Raw genomic sequence first — 21,369 nt, 5'->3', positions numbered from 1 at the left:
AGCTGTGCCTGCATTTCACAGGAAATGTAATTGTCCGCCCCAGTTAACTCTGGTATATGGTCGTATTTTCCCATAGTTGAGACGATGCATCAGAGTGAGTTTGAGCGAACAAAGAGAAAGACTTGAGTTGCTACAACGAGAGGGAGTTCATATATTTCCGGTTTCTGTGTTGTTTAAGACACAGGGCTCATAACCTGTAGGAAGTACGCTCCATCAGGAAATTCTCACATTCCTTAATCTCCTTAATCAGCTTAACCTACTTATCTCAAAACTTGTTTGCTCTCTCTCACATTATTTACCTGGCATATTTCATATTTCTCTAGTGTGAAGCATAATAAAACATATATATCAATATACCTCAACATTTCCTTTCTGAATATATTCAAGTTGAAATGTTGGACAAGTAGATCCACCTTTCAACAAGACACTTAAGTGTATTAAGTCTGTTTAAGGACAAATAAAGTAATGTGAGAATTTCCTGATGTCAGCATTGGTGAACAACAACTATATTAATACGTTCAAAGTACCTGTAGGAAGTACGCTAGAGTATATTAAATGAGTACAAGAACTGTGTGCAAGAAAGACAAAAATACGTACCTCAGTGTTGGTGAACAACAACTGAGGTACACGGACAATGAGGACGCAAGATACTTATGTGAATGACGACGGAGCTTGAATATGATACGAAGTAGTAGCCATGCGGTGCGAAGTAACAGCCATATGGTACGAAGTGGTGAGGTTGCACCCTCGACTCTATCATAATGTTAATCAGTCCAAAAGTAGAGAAACGATGACCAAGAACAAATGCCCTTCAACTCTCCGATCTCCAACAATTTCCTCGTGATATTTCTCTATCTTGAGAAGGATCATTGATAGAGATGTATGTAAACTCGGGGCTATTGAATATGCGTGGATCCGAAAGGCTGGAGATTATCCACAACTACAACTGAGAATTTTTCACAAGTTCACGCCCTCTTGTGAGAAACATTAATACTCGGGCTCGAAGGGCAGTAAGGAAAGACAGCCTCACTTTGGTTCACACACAACAAAACCCCCTTTAGTAAAGGGATTGTGACAGCAACCTACGCAGGAACACGGGTAGGTTGCTCCAATTTTCTTATCTGGTCCGCAGTAAAACCCGTAATCGTTCCCGTTGTTGTAGCCTTTGAGGGGGCCGCTTGCGCAGTATGAAGCTGTGGATAACCGTAAGTACGCAGGCGGCTGCATGTAGGCCGCAAAAGTACCTACCATCGGCCTCGGAGCAGTCTCTACCAAGGGGTGTCACTGTATCTGAATTAGATGCGATAGCTATGCCAGCCATCGCTGCGGCAGATATGACAATAGTGGTGAGCGAAGTGAATTTCATGGTTGATAGTGTTTTCTGGGTCGCATAGGTTGGCTTTTATACGCGATCAGAGTAAGGTAACAAATGCTTTCACGCGCTTGCATCGCCGGATTTTCGGGTTTGAAACAGATGCCAGCTCATGCCCTGTTGCTTCTAGTTCATTCGTTTGGTGCGGGCATAGGGAAGGGCTCGGTGAAATTCAATCAATAACAATGACTTGGTCACAATTTCATCGCTTGTTAAAATGCGCCTGTTCTTGTATTCTTCAGGATGCGACGCCACGGCGGGCGTACAGACTATGTGCAAAGCTATTGCTAGGTGTTTCTCAGAACTGTCGTTGCTCATCGATTATTCGAATCCAATCATCCTAATTTCTGCCGGGATTCTGTCGATCTAAGATTTCGATTTCTGTTTTTGGTCCCTCCTCCCTCAGAAACAAAAGGCAGTGAACTTTGTCTGACCTGCGTGACTTATAGATAGCTTCTTGCGGTAGGCTAAATAATCCAGATTGCCACACACCAGAGCGCTAAAATAATTATGAAAATCATCATTCAATGAGCCTATACTATCATGGTGTAGGATGATCTATGCCGCGGACTGCTACGTAGTCAATCCGGAAGATCCACTACATCTGTCACAATGGATGATTGAACGATTCAATTTCTGGAGAATGAAGCCTGGTTGCTAGAAGACGACGACAAAGCTGCACTGGCTGCAGCTGTCCTTGTTGGCATTGAGCTAGCTATATGATATCTTTGCCATCCGCAGATGGGAATTTTTCGAGTCCATAGAGGGATACCTCATGATAGGTCCCATTTTCCAGCCACAACGATCGAGCGTGAATTACGACAATGGGGCTTGACGTCGACTTCCCTCGATCGGTTTGGATACATAGATTATAGCCTATATAGATCCGTCTTACGCCATGGATCTTGTAAACCTTTGGGAGACAGTATGAGTCGGTCATACAAATCAAAAGCATAAGTACATGACAGTGTGCTCGGGCAAGCAGCATTGCGAAGTAAATGCAACGGTACCTTTTGTACGTCGACGAGCACCAATTCACCAACTGGAACGTTCTGAGCACAGCTTGCACACGGGCTGCGTCTCAAAGACTTCAGGCTCATCTGTTGTTGCCATTCAGATATAATAATATTTTTATCAGCGAATCATAGCAAGACCGGAAAAGGACCATTCTGGTCGTTGCTAGTGAATAGCAGTTGAAGCGAAGTAAAAAAGGGCTTACATGAAAATGACTGCATGCCTCGAGGCAGTGTCAAGCAAGCGCTGATTGATAAGCAGAATTCTGAATTTCTCTGCAGCGTGTGCGTTGAATCTGATCATGATAGGCTGTATATGGGTCAAGCTCATATGGATCATTGTAAAAACAAAGCAGTCTCTACTGGCCAAACTTACGACTAGTATTTGGATGATCTATACTGTTGGTCTCGCGAAACCTCGCAGATGATGCTCTCGTCCAAACGCTGTGTGCGTTTCAATAAATACTTGCAAAACGACCCCAAGACCGATGTGATCACAATACTCCTTCCAAACATTTACAGCCCGCGAGACTCGAGACGGCCATGGAAGAGGGAACTGCGAGATATGGCCAAGGTTCATGAGTGTGTCTTTTCTCAAAATGTCAATATATGGCTCGCCGCGGCTGAAGCCAGACTGTAGCTTCAGCTGGTTCCTAAGCCTTGCTTCTGTAAAGGAGGATGTCACAAAAATAGCGACCGTAGCTGTGATATATGAGCAGATACTAGTTTGGAGTTAAACGATGAACAACTTACAAACCGAGCTTGGTGGATTGTAGTTCTTTCTGCGCTCGTTGGGAAAATTAGCGATGTCCGCCTAGAGACCGAGCGTTTCCCACCCGGGGCCGCAACGTTTGGGAGGCGACGACTTACGCTCGATGTCGAGCTTTTACTTCTTCATAAGCGCTCTCGGGCCAATCGCCTACGATACCGAGGTAAGTGGAGCATTGTGGGTGGCGCAGAGCGCTACAAATATAATTTGAAATATCAATTCCCAAGTCTCTGGATGGCATTATTGATGCTTGTTTATGTGTTTGGCTACGCGATGTCCTACTCCGATGAAGTATTCTCTGCAGTGCGGTAGACTGTTTTTGTGCAGCGGGTTTGGGCAATCCCTCATGATATTTCTCTATCTTGAGAAGGATCAATAGAGATGTCTGTAAACCCGGGGCTACAATATGCGTGGATCCGAAAGGCTGGACATTATCTCCAACTACAACTGAGAATTTATAGGCAAACAGTGATGGGGTGGACAGGCATGTTGAAGTTCGAAGGACGAGAGTGTAAGTCATGATAGAGAATGTATATTGACTACATGACGCTAATGCTACACAATTCTTTATGATAGTGGGTACCGATATCCAGCATCGTCAAACTCTTCTGTCGTCGACGCCTTGCGATCATGTCGCTCCAGGTAAATAAGTCATTTCTTTTTATCCCGACACGCCTGACCATGATAACCGTCACCTGTTGCCTTTCTAGTAGGTGCCACCTACATCACATCACAATGACAATGAGCACCGCGTCACGACGATAATAAGCATCCACAACACTCACCACAATCAACCGCGCCTGCTCCCTCGGCCCTGCCACCATTCTCGCCTTCCGTATTTCGAACTCAGGTTCTGTCCCATCGAGCTGGGCGTACGACGGCCGAGGGCCGTTTCGGAGCTCGTACATGGATTGCGCATGGTAGATCTGCGGATACCACGTCAGCACAATATTCTACGACAAAGAACGTGCTTACAGACCTGTTGAGTCATATATTTCAATGCTAAACTTTGACACGTAGCAACTCTTCCCCTCAGTTGGATGACACGTTTTTATTGAGAATAACACTTTCAAACCACAGGATTAAATACTACGAGGGCTGTGGACGACTCCACAGCACGAAAACAGGTTGTCCAAGCAAACGAACAAAAGCACGAGTGGCATGGTGAGTGGCGCCTGCTTCGCTTCCACACTTTATCGTCCACAGTTGCTTTTACACTAGGCGTTTACTTAAATACCTCTTTCGCGAAGATGAGAAGGTTATCGTTCACTCCTCTCATTCGCACTCCAAACTTCTAGATAGCTACAAGACTTGTATTTTCTTCTTATTGTATAGACGCAAAATGGGTCGCGCATGTTACAACCCCATGGACGCACAGCGTTTCGACCCCCTGCGACGCACTAACATGGTCAGTATTTCCTTTCGTTTCATCACCCTGCGCTTTCTTAACATTATTGTTCGCCTCTGTTCCATTCTTTAGAGACTTTTCAAAACTGGCACTTCAAATTCGGTGATGAGGCAGGGCCTTCGCGTCAGGAACCGAGCAAATGAGTGCGGGCAATGTACGGCCGGTCCACAATGCTGTAGTTAATCCTGTTGAGGGGGGACGTTCGGATCGCGAGGAGTCGTACTCGTCCCCTACGGCCACATGCGCCACTTCCCCTACACCTATCGATACATACGATCCCGTCGACATCGTCGTCACACGCACCATCATGCCACCCCAAACTCAATCCTCATCATGGTCGTCGTGTGCCATCTCGCACGCAGATGATGCTTACACGGTTGTTCTCGCGCTCACCGTCTCGCACAGGCACCTACTCTCCCTCTCCGTCATCTGCATCACCCCGATCCACCCCCCCTTCGCGCTTCACGCGCGTGGTGCTTCGAGCATTCAACTGTTTCAGCACATCCTCAACATTTGATAGCGATGAAGATGATACGGAAATGCGTAGGAGGGAGAGGCCTCTGTTGCTGGTGATTGTTAAGGAGACGAGGGAGAAGCACGAGGATGATAGGGCGTTCAAGGAGATAGTAGGGAGTGTCTTTCCTGCTGCTGGTGTGAGGGGTAGCGCTTGAGCTCGGGTTCTTGCATGGTGTGGGTTAAATCCTTGTTGAATGGTTTTTGTTGCGGCGCTGGACGCCCTATTGGGATATTCCTTATGTATAACACTAATCATTCGCATTATTTGAGGACCCTGTACATTCATTTATGCATACTCAACAGTGACGTAGTTGTAATTTATGTGGTATCTAGTGAGTGTTGCGCGATCAGGAGTGAGAGTTGAACATTCACCTGCAAATATCGATTTCCCCATCAAGTCACAAGGCAATGTAGCATGAAGTTGAATGTATCAGGATTCCGATGTTCAAACAAAAAGGTTGGCAACACGTGTAAACCCAGCCCAGTGAAAACCCGGGCTACTTTGCAGAATGACTGTACCTTCCATGTGTGAGATCGGCTGCATTCAACTTGTACACAATCTTGTTTTAAATGTCGTGCAGCAGCGGCTCGCTCTTACTCCATTGATGGGATAGCATGACATAACAGAAGTTTGCCACCGTGTCTACGATGCGCCCCATTGGGATATCTACATGCTTCTTGATCAATGATCGAAGGTGCTTGTACTATGTGGCAGTTTTGAAGGCACTTATCTGCGTTTATCGATCACATAAAAGCCCGGTAGTTGTGTCAAGCAGATGAACTGGTGCGGAGCCAAGCTGAACATTGACGACCTCTCGAATGACACCTTCTGTTTCACGCGCAATTCTGAGGAAAGAGTTGAGCATCTGAATACGTGTGTTGCGGAGAACTTACGTTGTATTGCGCCATGAAGTGTCATATGCTTCAACTAATACGAGACGAAGGCTCGAGTTCGATGACCTATGTATCGTACCTTTTGTGCGTCGAGAAGCACTTCCTCCCATAGCATCTAATCCAATTTAGCTTTGCTTCGGTTTGCGCATATGGTGCCGCTTGCAGAATCCAGGATCAAGGAAAGCTCGATGGCGACGAGCTTTGTGTTGATCACTCGACTTGTGTTATCAGAGTCAAGCACGGAAACATACCTGTGCAATAGAAATTTGAGCCTTGACAGCAAAAAGACGGGAAATGAGACAACAAAGGGACATGAAATCGACGGAAACGTATCACTGCTGGTTTCCATCCTTGAACGCTGTCCAATCTGATATCATCTTATCCTGACCTCCACTCAGGATGCGCTCGTCGCCTTAGTCCATGTGAATGGTGACATTCAAAGTTTGCGTGTCCACAGGGCTGAGCATTGGAAGGAGGCGATGGTTCGTCGATCTGAGAGCCGGTGGAGATAGGGTTGAGCACGGGTGAACCCGCGGGTCGCTGAAGCCACACCGCACCCGTACCCGCAAACACCGTACCCGCACGGTACGGGTGGACACCGACCCGCCAATTCTGCGGGTATGAACGGTGTTCGCGGTATACCGCGGTTTTTTCACAGACCCGTGAGTAAGACACTGACATAGTAGTATCACGGTAGCTTACGAAGTGCGGCATCTAAGTCTTCTTCGTTGACAGACTTTGTCGCTGTGTCAATGGCATCAACATCGATTATTGATGGTTCGGGGGATGATGGCAGTGATGGAAATGTCTTTTTCGAGAGCAAGACAGTCAGCTTCACTCTCTTCAAAGGACGGGTAAGCATATCCACACTCTGCTCAACTGCCTGGCTGACAGACCCCAGAGACGATGCTATCGAAGACGATTTTGACGAGTATGATCGGATGGAAGACTCATCAGCCTTCTTTGAGCAGCGCTCGAGAGGAAGGTGAATAGTATTCTGTGTCATCGACTATCACTTTGAATCGACACTGTTACTCGATGAACCTGCGGTCGAAGCAGGGTGACAGATCCGACTTGGGAGGTTCTTCATGAGTAATGAAATTTTGACCCTCGCATCCTCGGATAAGTTGGGGATCCACACCCGTCCAACACCGTAAACCGCGACGGGTATGCACGGTGTACGCGCGGGTCTCCATAATCCACACCGTACCCGTACCCGCCATACCCGTCAGCGATAAACCGCGGGTTTGCCCGTCCCGTACCCGTGCTCTACCCTAGGTGGAGACGAGCATGAAGATGCAGAAGTGATGAGTTTGCCTGCAAGGGGATGTCCCGACTTGCTTCCAAAAAACTGCGTCCCACTCGTATTGTAAGTGGTAGCGTGCGGCTCTTCAAGCTTCAAGCTTCGAGGCTGCGTCGCGTTTCCTTGATTAACTGAAAGAGGTCGATGCATTTTGCGTTTGAATAAGGATCAAAAGTGAGCGATATGATCAGTTGCAAGAGGGGTGGAAGAAAACGGGTTCTATTCAGTAATATGATGTAGAATCTAGTACGCCCACCATTGCAAAGACTGACTCCATACGTGTGGGGTTGAAAGCGATCAACGTCACCATAATCGGTTAGCAAGAGCGAGGTTCTAATTATAAAAATCTAGATCTTTTTCACTCCCAGTCAACTCCCAGTTATGTAATTAGCCGCTAGTATGCGCAACTTTCCTGTCCACGTCTGAGTCCAGCTGACTGTCATATTATACACAAAAACTAGTACGCCACTACCTATACTCAAGGACACCTAGCTCGAACTGTAGTCTGGATCCCCGACAACGCTTGAGGTTTCCTGGTTTCTGGTACGTTGAAATCACTATGATCATAATATGAGATTTTTCAGTCAACAATCCAAACGCGATAAATCTTTGCTCAGTTTACATCCAGAACGATCGAAGAAACGACAACTTATTTTCCTCCTGTCCCCGCTAGGACAAGCTGACCGTCGGATGGTTGACAACCGGGGTCATCGTAACCTCTGTCTGAACGCAACACTCACTGGAATTACGTGGACCAGTCACCATATGAAGCGTATTTTCTACCATTTGCATGATGTAACTTCAGGTTACTTCTCTCGCGGGGACGCCTATACTATTGATTACTGAACTAAAAAGTAAACCATATATACAGGCGCAAGTACTATGATCGTCATAGAAGTGTTCAAGCTATGTGTAGTAAGAAATTTATTGTGAGTACATAGTATATCTATTAATCCGTCTGACACGCCGGTGCTAATGAGGCCTCAAAGCTTCAGCAAGATAACGCAACAGCGGGAATGGAAAGCGTGGAAAAAACTCTGCTCCCATAAACGACTCGATTTCCTCTGGTGTACAAGAATCCGACAGCACCGAAGCAGGGAACGTGACCAGCTTCACCCATATGTTCTCAAGTCCACATTGGGCGACCGGGGCGTTGATGTGCGGAATGGCCAGCGAGAATGTTTCCAATCCTTTGAAGGGAGCACGTGCGACGTATAAAAGTAGCCTGTCGGGTGCAGAACCTCTATATTGAATTTCGCTAACACAATTGCACTGGAAGGGCAGGCATTTTTCGAAGGACGTAGCAAAGAGTAGGGTGAGGTGTTGGATGGAAGCAAGGAAAGCATGACCATGATTAGAGTCCACGAAGGGCCACCATGAATGAGTGACATAACCAGATAACGTCAAACTTCTCGTGCTCCAGGGAAGCGTGGAATTATTGTGGTCGACATCTAAGTCGACATCGGAGTTACACGCATTTTTGAGGCACTTTAAAAGTAGATCTATACTGTCGATGTTGATTGCGAGGGACGATACGCCAAGAACCACTGGAGCTAGTAGACTGATATCGAACTCCCAGTCAAGCTTAGCCATAGAAGGGGGAAAGAAGGGAACGGCTGGGTCTCGCACAGCCCCTCGAAACTCTCCGATCGACACCCTATGCACGCAAGGTGCGTAATCAAAAGCCAGATCATCTTGTTGATCGATGTATTTTTTCTGCATACGCAGAGCCTGTACGAAAGCGAGTAGGTGGCGAGCTTCCGATAATGATACAGTGTGCAGAAGTTCAGGCAGCACGGTGCGCCTGACAATTTTTGAGACCTGGCATAGTGAAAGGGCGGATGAGTATGTGTCATTTGTGTAAGGGGCATATTGAGCAAAGGTTGGTTGTGCCGCATACTCGAAGATGATGAGGGCGAGGTCAGCCGGAAGGTCGCTATATCTGAATGAAATCAAAGTAGGAGGTTCCATGACGTGCGAGTAAGAGACGAAAGTCGTTTGATTCCTTTATGTTATTCGTGAATCGTGACGTCATCCGCAGCATTCGAGTCGCATGTGCAATCCGTGAGTACTTGAATCCGGATAGCAGAGTCATCGTTCCTTTCCAATGTGCTCTGGCTTTGTGGATTCTGGAAATTGCTGGTTGTTAGGTACTGGGGACCAGCGCGCCGACTTTCACCTTGCTCCGTTGTGCGTTTTGTCTTATTTTACTGCAAACTGTTGGCATTTTCTACAGCCCTTCCAGACTTGCTGTTGCGCTTGATTCTGGCATATGGGCAATGCGACACGATTTATATAAAGAGGTTCGAGAGCGCGCATACTTTTGATTTAGTTTAATTTTGGATGATCACGAGGTTGATCAGACGTTAGCATACTTGAAGTTAAAAGCGACACTTACCTTTTCACTGGAGGAGAATGCATAGTCAACCGAAATGCCACCACGCAAACTTCCATCCGTTCAATCAGTGGAATGTGTACAGTGAAGATGATGACTGCGTTCTGGCAGTTTAATTATAGGTGAGGTTGTTAATTATAAACCGGACTCACGCACTCTGCTGATCATCTCATGATCACCGTGGTACGCCACTAATGACGCTGGCCAGTATATTAATAGCGGTTACTTAGATGCATTGTAAATAAGTACTGCGTGTCGTGCCTCCTGAATCGCGACGTCATCCGAAGCGTGGAGTCGCATGTGAAGCCGTGACCTGGATCCTAAAACTATGGGGAATCCCAAATTGCTGTAACGTGAAAATGAACACCCAGGATATGATCGAGTCGCTAGAACTTCATCTTACCTCCTTCAAACACTAACTGCGTCTTGATATCAATGCTAACAGTCTGACAGACATGGATGCGATGTGACACGCGCATGAGAGGACTTATAGGCGGATATGCCATGTCACTGATGTATTCAAGCATCGCTCGTTTCCCCTGAGAGCATTAAAAGTTAGCATCCAATTGGCAATCGAGTTAAAAATGATACTCACCTTTCAGAACCAGCTCCAAGCGGACATGCCGAACCGTTCAAACTTGAAGCTTGATAAGCCGCAGGTGTCATTCTCTACAGTTGGATGTCGTAGTATTCATGCGAACCCAGACTAAGTCGCCTCTATTTTGGCATTGCATACTTACTTCGGACGTCCAGTGTCACTCTGCCGGCGGTGGTACTGCGCGCGCCTAGATCACACCATGAATTAGCTGCCATCTGGGAGTGGTTTATAAGCATAGCCGCCCGAGGAGTCACGTTTAAACTCCGCTAGTTGAATTGATTATCTAATAATTTTACCTGAATTGATTGTGCCTTGTGTTCGAGCTTTGACTACAATTGGGGGTTGTTGGATGCTCGCCGTGGACCCTGCTCGTTGACGATCACGTTGACTCGATAAACCCAATTGCTTAATGTCCGCACTAAAAAACTCCCCCTTTGGCAAGCGACTACGCGCGACACATCAAGACAACGAAGAAGACGCCCCACGAAGAAACCGACAGCGGGTTAACCCAATTTTCTATACCGCCACAGCGTCGACAACAAAGGACCTACCACCAGAGTCGCCTGTTGCAACCCGCGACATGTACGGGGACAGATTTGTGCCTTCACGCGATGCCGGGGATATGCGAACGAGCTATCACTTGATGGATGAAAGTGGTCCTTCAACTCCTTCAAAATCTAGAATTATACCAACAGAATCAGACGCACTGAAGGGTTGGTCATTTTTAGTGGTACTTGAAATGACCAACTGACATATTCGTAGAACAAGCAAACGCAATATTTACATCCATTCTCCACACAGAAGTAACCCCCCCTTCCCCACGTCGACCCACCTCACCCCAACGACCTACGACCTCCTCAAGTGCAACAACCCTACCACCTAGTACTCCCACTCGTAAACGCATATTCCACTACACCTCACCCGCAACATCAGCAAACCCCAGCACACCTACCCGCAGACTAGACACCCCAACAGATGAAGCCTATTCCATGAGCCCCGTCCGAGCAGAATCTCGTCAACTCCTCGAGTCCCCCCGAAGACAACTCCGTAGTGTCTGTAAAACGCCCTATCGTGTTCTCGACGCACCAGACCTTGCAGATGATTTTTACCTCAATCTCGTAGACTGGAGCAATACGAATGTACTCGGCGTTGGACTAGGAAGCTGCGTATACCTATGGACAGCACATAACGCAGCAGTTTCGAAACTATGCGATCTAGCAAGTTCTAACGATACCGTCAGCTCCGTCTCATGGGTTCAAAAGGTCTGTTTATCTCTCCTTTTAATTAATCATTCTTGATTCGATGCTTTGATAGGGCACGCTGCTCGCTATCGGAACTCTCTCTGGTAGAATGCACATCTATGACGCTAATACCCTTCAACTACGACGCTCATATAACAATGCTCACTCTCAACGCATCGGTGCTCTAGCTTGGAATTCGCATATCCTTTCATCAGGATCGCGAGATCGTATGGTGCACCATCGAGACGTCCGAGAGCCCACTCACCGCCCGTTTAAGCGATGTGCAGGACACAGACAGGAGGTCTGTGGGTTGAAATGGGCGAGGGATGGCGGGCCGTTGGCAAGTGGGGGTAACGACAACAAAGTATGTATATGGGATCTACGAGGTTCGAAACGTGCTTCTGTTGCTGGAAGTTCAACGTCAGGATCAGGAAGTGTGGAAGACGCAGGAGGAAGCGGAAGCGGAGACGCACCGCTCTGGAAATTCCACGAACACACTGCAGCAGTCAAAGCACTCGCCTGGGATCCACACGTGAGTGGGGTGCTTGCGACTGGGGGAGGGACGCAGGATAAACATATCCGCTTTTGGAATACGTTTAACGGGACGATGCTCAGTGAGCTTGATACTGGGAGTCAAGTATGTATTTTCCTTCCCCCCTTCTTTCTCGTCTATTTTTATTCTGTCTGCTTTAAAAACTAAACTTTTATCAATAGGTCTGCAACCTCATCTGGTCCCTAACTTCTCACGAACTCGTCAGCACCCATGGTTTCAGCAGCACCACAGCCCAAAATCAAATTTGTATCTGGAAATACCCGACGCTGAATATGGTGGCGTCTTTGACGGGGCATACGCATCGGGTGTTGTATCTCGCTATGAGTCCTGATGGTGAGTCGGCTTTTCTTTGGTGTCATTCAGGTCCGGTCCGTGGGGATGCGATAGCCGGGTTGGGATTGATGCTTGGATGAGACGCTGATTCATGTTCTTAGGTGAGACGATCGTAACGGGTGCTGGGGATGAAACGCTTAGATTCTGGAATGCGTTTCCAAAGAAGGAGGGTGGGGAGAAGCGGGAGACGAGGTTAGATTATGGGAGGCTTATCAGATGATCTCGCTGCTCGAGGCTATTGGGAGATCCCGAAATACGCATGGCGGATTCCCAAGCTACGCATCGCATCCAGGGAATTCGGTGGACGTCGCACGATGCATTTGGCGTAGACGCTGCACAGGGCGTTAGACGTGTGAACGCTGCACTCCTGACGTCGCGCTTTCATCTATACACTATATCCGCAAGCTAACATTCATACCACATCATGGCATATGACTACACTACGCCACACCACTTTATCACTCACTCACCCAAACCAAAACACACCAAATCAACTACTCCAATAACCCAAACCAACACGTCTAATTGGCTCGTTCAGTGCATATATGCACCCAGCTGATCCAATTTGCATGCTCAGTGCACATGCCAAGCCCACAACATCACATCCATGTCGTTTGTACGTATGTTGTATGTCATTTCCGATTTCGATCCCTCGCTCGAGTCCTACTTCGTTTTTTGTCTTTTCGATCTGTGAACTCACTCTTTCGTCATGTCTCGTCTTGTAAGTCAGCATCGTCTTTGTGAATGACGCATGCTCACTCGCTTTTTCTCGCTAGCGTTCAAATCAATGCTTCTTGTAGGGTTATCTGTTTGCTTTTCTCGTGTCGTTTGTTTTAGCTATACTATGGGCATATCATCGCTTCCTCTTTTTCGCTTTGTACTTGACGATGAATGATTGAAGTAGTTTTAAACTCGTCGATGATCATCTTGTATGTGCCAAGTCGCTCAGATAACGCTTATATTATGTAAGGGACCTCGATGCTGTGTATGTGCCACCTCCAAGCCAAGCCAGACTGCGCTTGTTCTCCTTACTTATCAACCACTACCAAAGCGAGCCACCAATAAAATTTTGGACGCACGTACTCCCCAACGCAGAACTTACTAAGCCATGGCATATCAAAGTCAAGGTGTGCGTGCTTTTGCGATCTATGATTCTGAATCCAGCGTTGATCCTATGGATGCTTTCTCTTATCTTATTGTAGTATGGTGGATATGGAGGACCTGGGGGATTTAGTCGAGGTATGGCACCTGGAGGTCCTCCGCCTGGCGCTGATCCTCAGTGAGTGTCGTTCATATTCGTTATCGTCATCATCATCAGAGTAGTCTGTGTCCGCATAATCATCGATTGCAAGCGCTTCATCTCCATCCCCTTCATCATCGGTATGTCCTTGACTGACTCGGATGTGATACGCAAGGCTATGGTCATGGTTCTCTGCCGTTGATACGGACAGATCTGGCGCGATCTCTGCTGTCGAGCTCGGTGCGTCTTTTTTTTGAGTGATATGTGCGTTTGGTTAATCGTGATCTGTTCTGGATCAGAGAGAGCGTTGATCAATGGGGATTGGACTCGTGAGTTTTCACTTTCAAGTTTTTGGGGTTGGGATTAAGAGCTGATGGTGGTATAGCGTTTGATTTGGACACTGTGAAGCTCTTGATGAGCATGTTTGTGAGTTTCTTCTTCGTTACCGTGCCGTTGGGTCGATTGTTCATCGATTGCGATAGGACGTCGATCGGAACGGAACGATTGGGTTCAATGAAGTACCGGTTTCTTATCTTATCTCATCTTCATATCGATCTGAACGAGATTAGTTCTGTGGACTCTGGAAATACATCAAGGTGCGTACACGCCCCCGGCTTCGCCCACACGACTTACCAATAAAAAAAACCAATAGGACTGGCAGAACGTGTTCCGCCATTTTGACAGAGATCGCTCTGGGACCATCGACCGCAATGAACTCCGCAACGCCCTCAGTCAATTCGGGTACAACCTCAGCCCACCCCTGATTGAGCTTCTTCAAGTCAAATACGGTATGTCTTCCCTCATTCAACTGTGCGAGTGGTGCCTCTGTGGAGTTTCCATCTCACGATTCACTCCGCTAAACCTATGCTGATCCCAAGACATCAAAGCTTCCAACGTCGCTAGCGCCTATGGACCTACTCCTGGTATCACATTCGATCGCTTCGTTCGCGCTTGTGTGGTTATCAAGCAGTTGACCGGGGCGTTCCAGAACCTGGACACGGATAATGATGGATGGGTGCAAATTAGTTATGATCAATTTATGCAGACTGTCATGTCGTTGCCTTGAAGTGGTTCTTGGGATGGAATCAGGCGAGAAGGGGAATGTGTACTTTTAGTTTGTCGATAACAACAACGAAGTTATGTATGCGAGATACCCGTCTGCTTGTAGTGGGCAGTAGTCAGATGAGACGTTCAAGTCGAGATGTACCACATGTCTTATGGGAGACTATACGACGCTGTATCGAACCCCATTGCTGTAATGAATGCTCATGATTATTATTATTATTATTTTGGGTGGCAAATAAGACATGTCATGGCCCATGGGGTATCTTTCTGTGGGTTAGGAAGGCTCCTAGCTACGAACGGCAAAGGTGTCTTGTAGCCTTTGTGGCTGGCGATTTTCGATAGCGTGCGAAGTCAATGCCAACATGGACAGCTGCAGCCGCAATAGCCAGCACAGCTTTTTTACTGTCTTCTAGCAACCCTGCTTCATTCTTCAGCAATCGAATTGTCAAATCATCCATGGTGGTGGATGTAGTGGATATTCCGGATTGATCATATACTAACCCGCGGCATGGATCATCCTACATCATGATAGTACATGACAATCGCAATCGGAATTGTTTAGCCTACCGGAAGATATTATCCCTGAGTCATGCGAAACCAGGCAGTGCCCACTATTTTTTACTGTTCCGAAGGTGGGTGCGGGGGAAAAAACAGAGATCGAAATCTTGGATTGACAAAATCCCACTATGAATTGAGATGATTGAATTCGGAGAATCGATCAGCAACAAAATACTCAGCAATAGATTTGTACATAGCGTATACGCCTGCCGCGGTACCACATTCTGAAGATCCCTCAATTCACAGAGCCCTACCCTATGCCCGCACCAAGAGAATGGACTAGAAGAAAATTATGCAATAGGGCGTGAGCTGGCATTTGCTTCATACTAGAGCATCCGGAGATACAAGCGTTTGTTACCTGACACTAATCGCGTATAAAGGCCAACCTACAGACCCAGAAAACGCCATCAAAATTCGACTATGAAATTCACTTCGCTCACCACTATTTTCATATCTGCCGCAGCGATGGCTGGTGTCGCTATCGCATCTGAGGACCTGGTAACATCACCTTACAATCTACCCTGCAAAAATGCTGGTGGGCACTTTGCAGCTTGCGTGCAGACCGCGTGCTTACGGTTATCCACAGATCAAGTTGGGTGTTCAAATGGCCTCAAGGGTTATAACAACGGATACGCTTACGGTTATTACTGCGGACATCATAATAGGATTGATTCAGTCACGCCATGTTCCTGCTTCGGCTGCTGCAAGTTGACTGCTGATAGGACAAACTTCCAGTGTGGGAAAGGGTGAGTCTGCTGCCTTTCGAACCCGAGTGTTAATGTTGCTCACTTGGCATGTCGTGCGCAAGAGAGCATGAATGACTAATCAGGAAAACCCTGCAATATAAACCTACGCTTTGATCCAAGTATGTAGCTGACCTGGATTAAGTATACATTGTTTTTGATTTGTCAGCTCGTCGTCGACGACCTCTCTGAACATTATCACATTTGTGATATAATTGAGAAGTAAACCGTTCAGCTCTACGCTTGTCATCGTGTTTGACATGTCATGGCCGCAGCTTCGTCGTTTTTTGCTTTGTCATCGTCCTCGTCCTCGTCCTCGTCATCGTCCTCGTCCTCATCCTCGTCCTCGTCCTCGTCCTCGTCCTCGTCCTCGTCCTCGTCCTCGTCCTCGTCCTCGTCCTCGTCCTCGTCATCGTCCTCGTCCTCATCCTCGTCCTCGTCATCGTCCTCGTCCTCATCCTCGTCATCGTCCTCGTCCTCGTCCTCGTCATCGTCCTCGTCCTCGTCCTCGTCCTCGTCCTCGTCCTCGTCCTCGTCCTCGTCCTCGTCCTCGTCATCGTCCTCGTCCTCGTCCTCGTCCTCGTCCTCGTCCTCGTCATCGTCATCGTCATCGTCATCGTCATCGTCATCGTCATCGTCATCGTCATCGTCATCGTCATCATCCTCGTCCTCGTCATTGCTCTCGCTGGTAGTGTCGGAGCTCCCTGATATGACGGTCGTCCGTCGAGTCTACCTGCGTTTTGCCCAAGTTCTTCGATTTTTGACTCTTTTGTGTCTCTCTAGTTCGACGAGCAGTTTATGATCGATATCTGATTGGATGTTTGTTGCCCGTCACTGCTTCATGGCCCGCGTACATTCTATTCATGATGGAGCCATTGCGGCGAGTGACAACGACACGAGTCAATCCAAGCAGCGTCGCGAGATTGTGGAGGTAATGCTGGTCGCAACGATGAGGATGGTCCTTTTCCGATTTTGCCTACAGTGTGTGTAGTGCCTCCAGAGTCCAGACAGCAGACAAGGTACACTAAGCCCTCTTCTTCCCACGCCTCTTTATCTACCTCGAAGGCTAGTCCTCGCAAGGCGCGAAGCTAAGGTTGCAGGTCGTTCGAACTTCGGAAGCGCAGGGATGAGAGTGAATGGACTTGGAGACAAAATTTACGGTGCGCAAAAGATTGAAGAGACTGGCATCAAAAACATAATTTAAAACTCACGAGAGAGATCAACATGACACGCACTTTGAACTCACGAACTTTGGATGTTGGACCCTTCTGCGTCACCACCCTTTTATCTCCATATGATATCGTTAAGAAACGTAGTGGTATGGCGTCCCAGTCAATGCAGTTGTGGATCATTGTATACCGGAGAAACTTGATTACAGGTGTAGAACAACGCGATATTTCAAAACTTGCAGTATCAGTACAAACGCGTCCAGTCCAGTCAATTTACGCGTCACGTTCCTCACTGCGTGCTGTTGCCACGTAAATTAGTAATCGAAACAAGGTTTGAAGTTTCACGCCCTCTTGCCACACTCACTGCGGAAACGAGATTTTAACCCTAACGTAACCAGAGGGTGTTTAGGTGCATAACCCGACGTAGTACAAACGTAAGACCTTTTCCAGACTCAAACTCGACGTGGACGGAATTCGAGCGTCTGGGAGTTGCAATAACACGTAAACGGATGCAATCCAAACCTCAGGTTAGAAGTAATGTGGCGGTTATGGAAAGGTTCAGCCGCACACGGGTACGATCGAAGGACTAGAACGCTCCAGACTCGGCTAACGTCAGTAGCCGAGGACCCGTATGTTCAAGCATATGTTTATTTTCTTGTTATTTGTTATTCTATTTTATCACGGACTCTGTACACTACCTAGTATATAATATTGCGTGTTTGTACGAAGTCCCCAGATTCCTTTCAATCACAACTAGGCTTGTATCTGGTTAGAATTGCAAAGGAACTCTTCAGTCATTGTTGTGCCGTCATCTAAAGTTCGAAAGGACTTCTACCTGCTGTCACATATTTTTTAACCTTCAACAATCCTATCTTGACTCATTTCTAAAAAAACCCCTCGCTTCTTTTGTCACTACCGTTGACTGGTTTGGCCCACCACGTCTTCGAACTGTGACAATGAAAAAACCCACCACATCCACGATGACATATCTGCTTCACTCGCGCATGCACACTAGAGCTAGTTCGGTTTCTACCCCTGCAAGTGAAAAAAAACAGACCAGTGAGAGATGTATTTGGACAGTTAGTTGTTGACCTACTATCTAGCACCCACACCCAAGGGAAAGTGGCGGGCCTGATGGCCCTGCCAAAACCTGTTGAAGAATCCCCCCTGACCTCACTGGCGATAGGCAACTGTGTGGGTATGGGTAACCCGTACGGGTCACAGGTAGGGGTACACACCTGGGGTATGGGTGGGGGTTGCCTTTTACGGCACCCGTACCTATACCTGTACCCGCACACGGGTTAGACCATCGAAACACAATATATTGCTACCTAATCAAGATATAGTACCTATGTCAAACCAAACCAAACTTTAAAGAAGCCACAACTGTTGAAAAAATCTTTTGGTCCTGTCATCCTAAGCATACCTGTCCTAGACTGCTACCTCACATCCAGCTATGCAACCAAACATATTTACTGCAGCTGCAAAATGAGTCACAAAACTCACAGACAAGGCTAAAGCAGCACTTGAAGAGAGACTTGAAGCTTCCGGACCGTCAAAGAAGTGCATGATTGATGCAAATGGCACAAGTGCGGTCTCCAACAAGTCGAAGAAGGCAAAACAAAATCCTCCCGCAGATATATCCAAAGATAGACCGGTAGCTGAGGCCTCTCCACCTCCATCTGATGTGAGAACGGCAGCAGAGCCTCGTAAGATTCGCTGTGTCATTGTTCGCACCGAGGAAGAGGAAGAAGCATTGTATAACAATGCCATTGTCATTGATGACATGAGCGAGAAAAGTGGAGACGAGGCTGGTAGCAAGGCTTCAGGTCCAGAAAGTGCTGAGGACGAGCGAAGTATGTTCCTGCTATACAAACATAGCACCACTAATTAGCAACAGCAAGGCTCATGAAAGAATGGGTATCACCTGTTTATGCATTCTTTGACCCAACTCCCCGCATCACTGTGCAACCCGTACCCTTGCTGCAGGTGTGGGTTTTTCTCGGGGTGGGGGTGGGGGTTGACCTGCCGACACCCATGGGTTCACCCATGCAGATCCCTAACTGGCGAGTTCTCGGAGGGCTCCGGTAAACAATGATTCCCCTGCACTGAAACCCATCCACTCATATAGCGATGTGGTCCATGCGAGTAGCCCTGTTAAAGACCCTAAGGTCGAACAGGAGAGTACCTTAGCATTGAATACAGCTACAAACATTAATGTATGGGATCAAGGGGATACGGTCCTCGAAAAGATGGCTGAAAATATTACTTTCCACACTGCAAATGAAAACAGTGGGATCACTAGTGAGAGTGATGATGGTGACGACCGTCCTTGGATCACAGTGGGCCGAAAGTGCCTCTGTGGTGGTAATATTTATGAGCAGCAGGCCAAGACACCTGAAGGGCTCACCAGTGAACAGATTGAAATGGTAAATAAAGCCAATAGCAAGCTCACTGAGAAAGAACACCTCTCAATAGAGAGGCAAGAAATGAATGTCAGCAGGCGAGAGCTTTCCCACCCCATGGTGGGATCAGACCCGAGAGGTGAAGGAACCTCGAAGGGGAAGGGCGTGGATCCTGCCAATTGGGGGGCACTGACAGATGACGAGGACATAAACCTTGAAGAGCAACGGGCAGCTCTAGAATCCTACCATAAGGCTAAGGAAGTTGCTGAGAGATTGGATCACTATGCATCCTCAGAAGAAAACAAAGAGAGCTGGCTGGGAGATGGGGTTCAAAACTCCTCAATGTTGCAGGACATCTTCGAGCTAGCTGCCAGAGAGTGGCGGGCTGTGGAGGCGGCCGTTCAGAGAGCCGAAACCCGTCTCCACAAAGAATACAAAGAAAAGTCGAAAGAAGTGCTTGCGCGCCCCCAGTCGTCTACTAAGTGGACCAGGATCCAGGACCCGCCAGAGATGGTGGATGACCCTGTGAACAGACTGGTTAGTAAGGTTGTAAACCCGGAGACTAGCAAAAAAGAATGGCATCACACACCTAAGGCAATGGAACCCGTGCGTCGGGTTGCCCCAGACTCATATATTGGACGAACACTAGGGCGATTAAACAAAAATTGGGGATGGGACAGGGGTTATGACTCACCATCCAGCTCGGACACTAGCTCATCGGACTCGTCCAGTTCGTCTGAGGCGTCTAGTATGAGTGAGGACTGGGCTCCTTGAAAGGGTCGCACTAAAACCTCCAAAAAGTGTTCGAAGGGTAAACAAACCACCCTGAAACCAATAGCACCTACCACATATGATGGAGTGGTAGATTCACAGGCCTTCCATCAGTTCATAACCGAAGGAATGGCCTATGTTAAAGACGGACGGGTTAAGCCCAAAAAGAGGGTGTTCGTGTTATTACACTTCCTGAAAGGAAAGGCCCATGAGTTCTATATACAAGAGGTATCAGGAGACCCCTACCGGTGGAGACTCAAGGAGTTTTTCACCAAAATGTTCAACTACTGCTTCCCTATCAACTTTTGAATGAAGCAGCGAGAGAAGCTGAAAAGGTGCTTTTAGAATGACAAGTCAGTATGGGACTATGTGTACGAACTCAATGAATTGTGGAATATGATCGGTGATGTTGAAGATTGAGACAGGGTGTCCCAGTTATGGACAGGTCTGTTGACCGAGATTTAATGCGAACTCTGGAAGAAAGAATTGAATCCAGAAGTATCTACCTTTAAGGAGGCCCAGGTAGCAGCTGAGATCATTGAAATCACTCATTCAGTCCCTTTGGGAAGGGGAAAGCGGTCCAACCAAAAGGACAGATCAACCATAGTTGAGGTTTCTAGTGCCATGACAGTGGGGCATGCGTCCAAGGGACGGAGGGATAAATCCTTCCCTTGAAAAAGACAGGACCGCCATCCCAATCAACATGATAAGGCAAAGGAACCAAAGGGCCTGGGCGGACCAAAGAACATGGGCAGAACCCAGACAAACCATGGCATTAGTCCGGAGGAAAGGGAGCACCATAGAACTGAAGGCCGGTGTTTTATCTGTGGGGAAATTGGACATGTCTCACAATGGTGTTCAAAGAGCACGCACCTTAAACTGGACTCTCCAGGCAAACCACCAGAGATACCCAGCTTCGGGATACACATTGGTCCCAGCGACGAGGAACAAATGCATCGATTGACGGAGGTATCAGAACCGCCAGATGATCTGTTTGTAGGGTCAGTAGGGCTTTACATGGAA

The 21,369-nt window shown here is 47.5% G+C and overlaps 7 protein-coding genes across 7 annotated transcripts; 5 read left to right on the top strand and 2 right to left on the bottom strand.

Moving 5' to 3' along the window:
* Positions 1–2,812: 2,812 nt before the first annotated feature.
* Positions 2,813–5,233, top strand: EDB93DRAFT_1100288 (uncharacterized protein; the record flags this gene model as incomplete). Its single annotated transcript, XM_041446985.1, has 10 exons — positions 2,813–2,967; positions 3,112–3,317; positions 3,525–3,665; positions 3,731–3,796; positions 4,235–4,318; positions 4,361–4,412; positions 4,490–4,562; positions 4,635–4,716; positions 4,742–5,054; positions 5,083–5,233. The coding sequence occupies 10 exons, from the start codon at positions 2,813–2,815 to the stop codon at positions 5,231–5,233; spliced, it is 1,323 nt and encodes a 440-aa protein (XP_041312369.1).
* Positions 5,234–8,580: 3,347 nt separating this feature from the next.
* On the bottom strand, positions 8,581–9,228 carry EDB93DRAFT_1049874 (uncharacterized protein; the record flags this gene model as incomplete). The annotated part of the gene is made up of 1 exon (XM_041444667.1): positions 8,581–9,228. A coding segment is annotated over one exon (648 nt), but the record flags the coding sequence as incomplete, so codon positions are not given.
* Positions 9,229–10,581: 1,353 nt separating this feature from the next.
* On the top strand, positions 10,582–12,796 carry EDB93DRAFT_556976 (quinon protein alcohol dehydrogenase-like superfamily). Its single transcript, XM_041456714.1, has 5 exons — positions 10,582–10,981; positions 11,031–11,530; positions 11,583–12,146; positions 12,224–12,395; positions 12,497–12,796. Exons 1-5 carry the CDS (start codon positions 10,678–10,680, stop codon positions 12,613–12,615), a joined length of 1,659 nt encoding a protein of 552 aa, XP_041312367.1. The 5' UTR covers positions 10,582–10,677; the 3' UTR covers positions 12,616–12,796.
* A 594-nt stretch (positions 12,797–13,390) lies between these two features.
* EDB93DRAFT_1119406 (uncharacterized protein) lies at positions 13,391–14,922 on the top strand. Its single transcript, XM_041448451.1, has 9 exons — positions 13,391–13,524; positions 13,598–13,674; positions 13,811–13,875; positions 13,935–13,964; positions 14,021–14,061; positions 14,118–14,153; positions 14,205–14,231; positions 14,288–14,423; positions 14,523–14,922. The coding sequence occupies exons 1-9, from the start codon at positions 13,504–13,506 to the stop codon at positions 14,699–14,701; spliced, it is 612 nt and encodes a 203-aa protein (XP_041312366.1). The 5' UTR covers positions 13,391–13,503; the 3' UTR covers positions 14,702–14,922.
* A 496-nt stretch (positions 14,923–15,418) lies between these two features.
* On the top strand, positions 15,419–16,061 carry EDB93DRAFT_556959 (uncharacterized protein). The gene has a single exon (XM_041456713.1). The coding sequence runs from the start codon at positions 15,679–15,681 to the stop codon at positions 16,006–16,008; it is 330 nt and encodes a 109-aa protein (XP_041312365.1). The 5' UTR covers positions 15,419–15,678; the 3' UTR covers positions 16,009–16,061.
* A 186-nt stretch (positions 16,062–16,247) lies between these two features.
* Positions 16,248–17,353, bottom strand: EDB93DRAFT_1100284 (uncharacterized protein; the record flags this gene model as incomplete). Its single annotated transcript, XM_041446984.1, has 4 exons — positions 16,248–16,705; positions 16,735–16,780; positions 16,982–17,089; positions 17,237–17,353. The coding sequence occupies 4 exons, from the start codon at positions 17,351–17,353 to the stop codon at positions 16,248–16,250; spliced, it is 729 nt and encodes a 242-aa protein (XP_041312364.1).
* Positions 17,354–18,304: 951 nt separating this feature from the next.
* Positions 18,305–20,655, top strand: EDB93DRAFT_1100283 (uncharacterized protein; the record flags this gene model as incomplete). The annotated part of the gene is made up of 5 exons (XM_041446983.1): positions 18,305–18,394; positions 18,684–19,026; positions 19,071–19,257; positions 19,302–20,181; positions 20,353–20,655. The coding sequence occupies 5 exons, from the start codon at positions 18,305–18,307 to the stop codon at positions 20,653–20,655; spliced, it is 1,803 nt and encodes a 600-aa protein (XP_041312363.1).
* Positions 20,656–21,369: the final 714 nt, after the last annotated feature.

The sequence above is a fragment of the Suillus bovinus genome (assembly GCF_016758785.1).
Source record: "Suillus bovinus strain UH-Sbo-P2 chromosome Unknown EDB93scaffold_4, whole genome shotgun sequence".
In the NCBI taxonomy this organism is placed as follows: domain Eukaryota; kingdom Fungi; phylum Basidiomycota; class Agaricomycetes; order Boletales; family Suillaceae; genus Suillus; species Suillus bovinus.
This window is presented reverse-complemented; position numbering and strand designations above follow the sequence as displayed.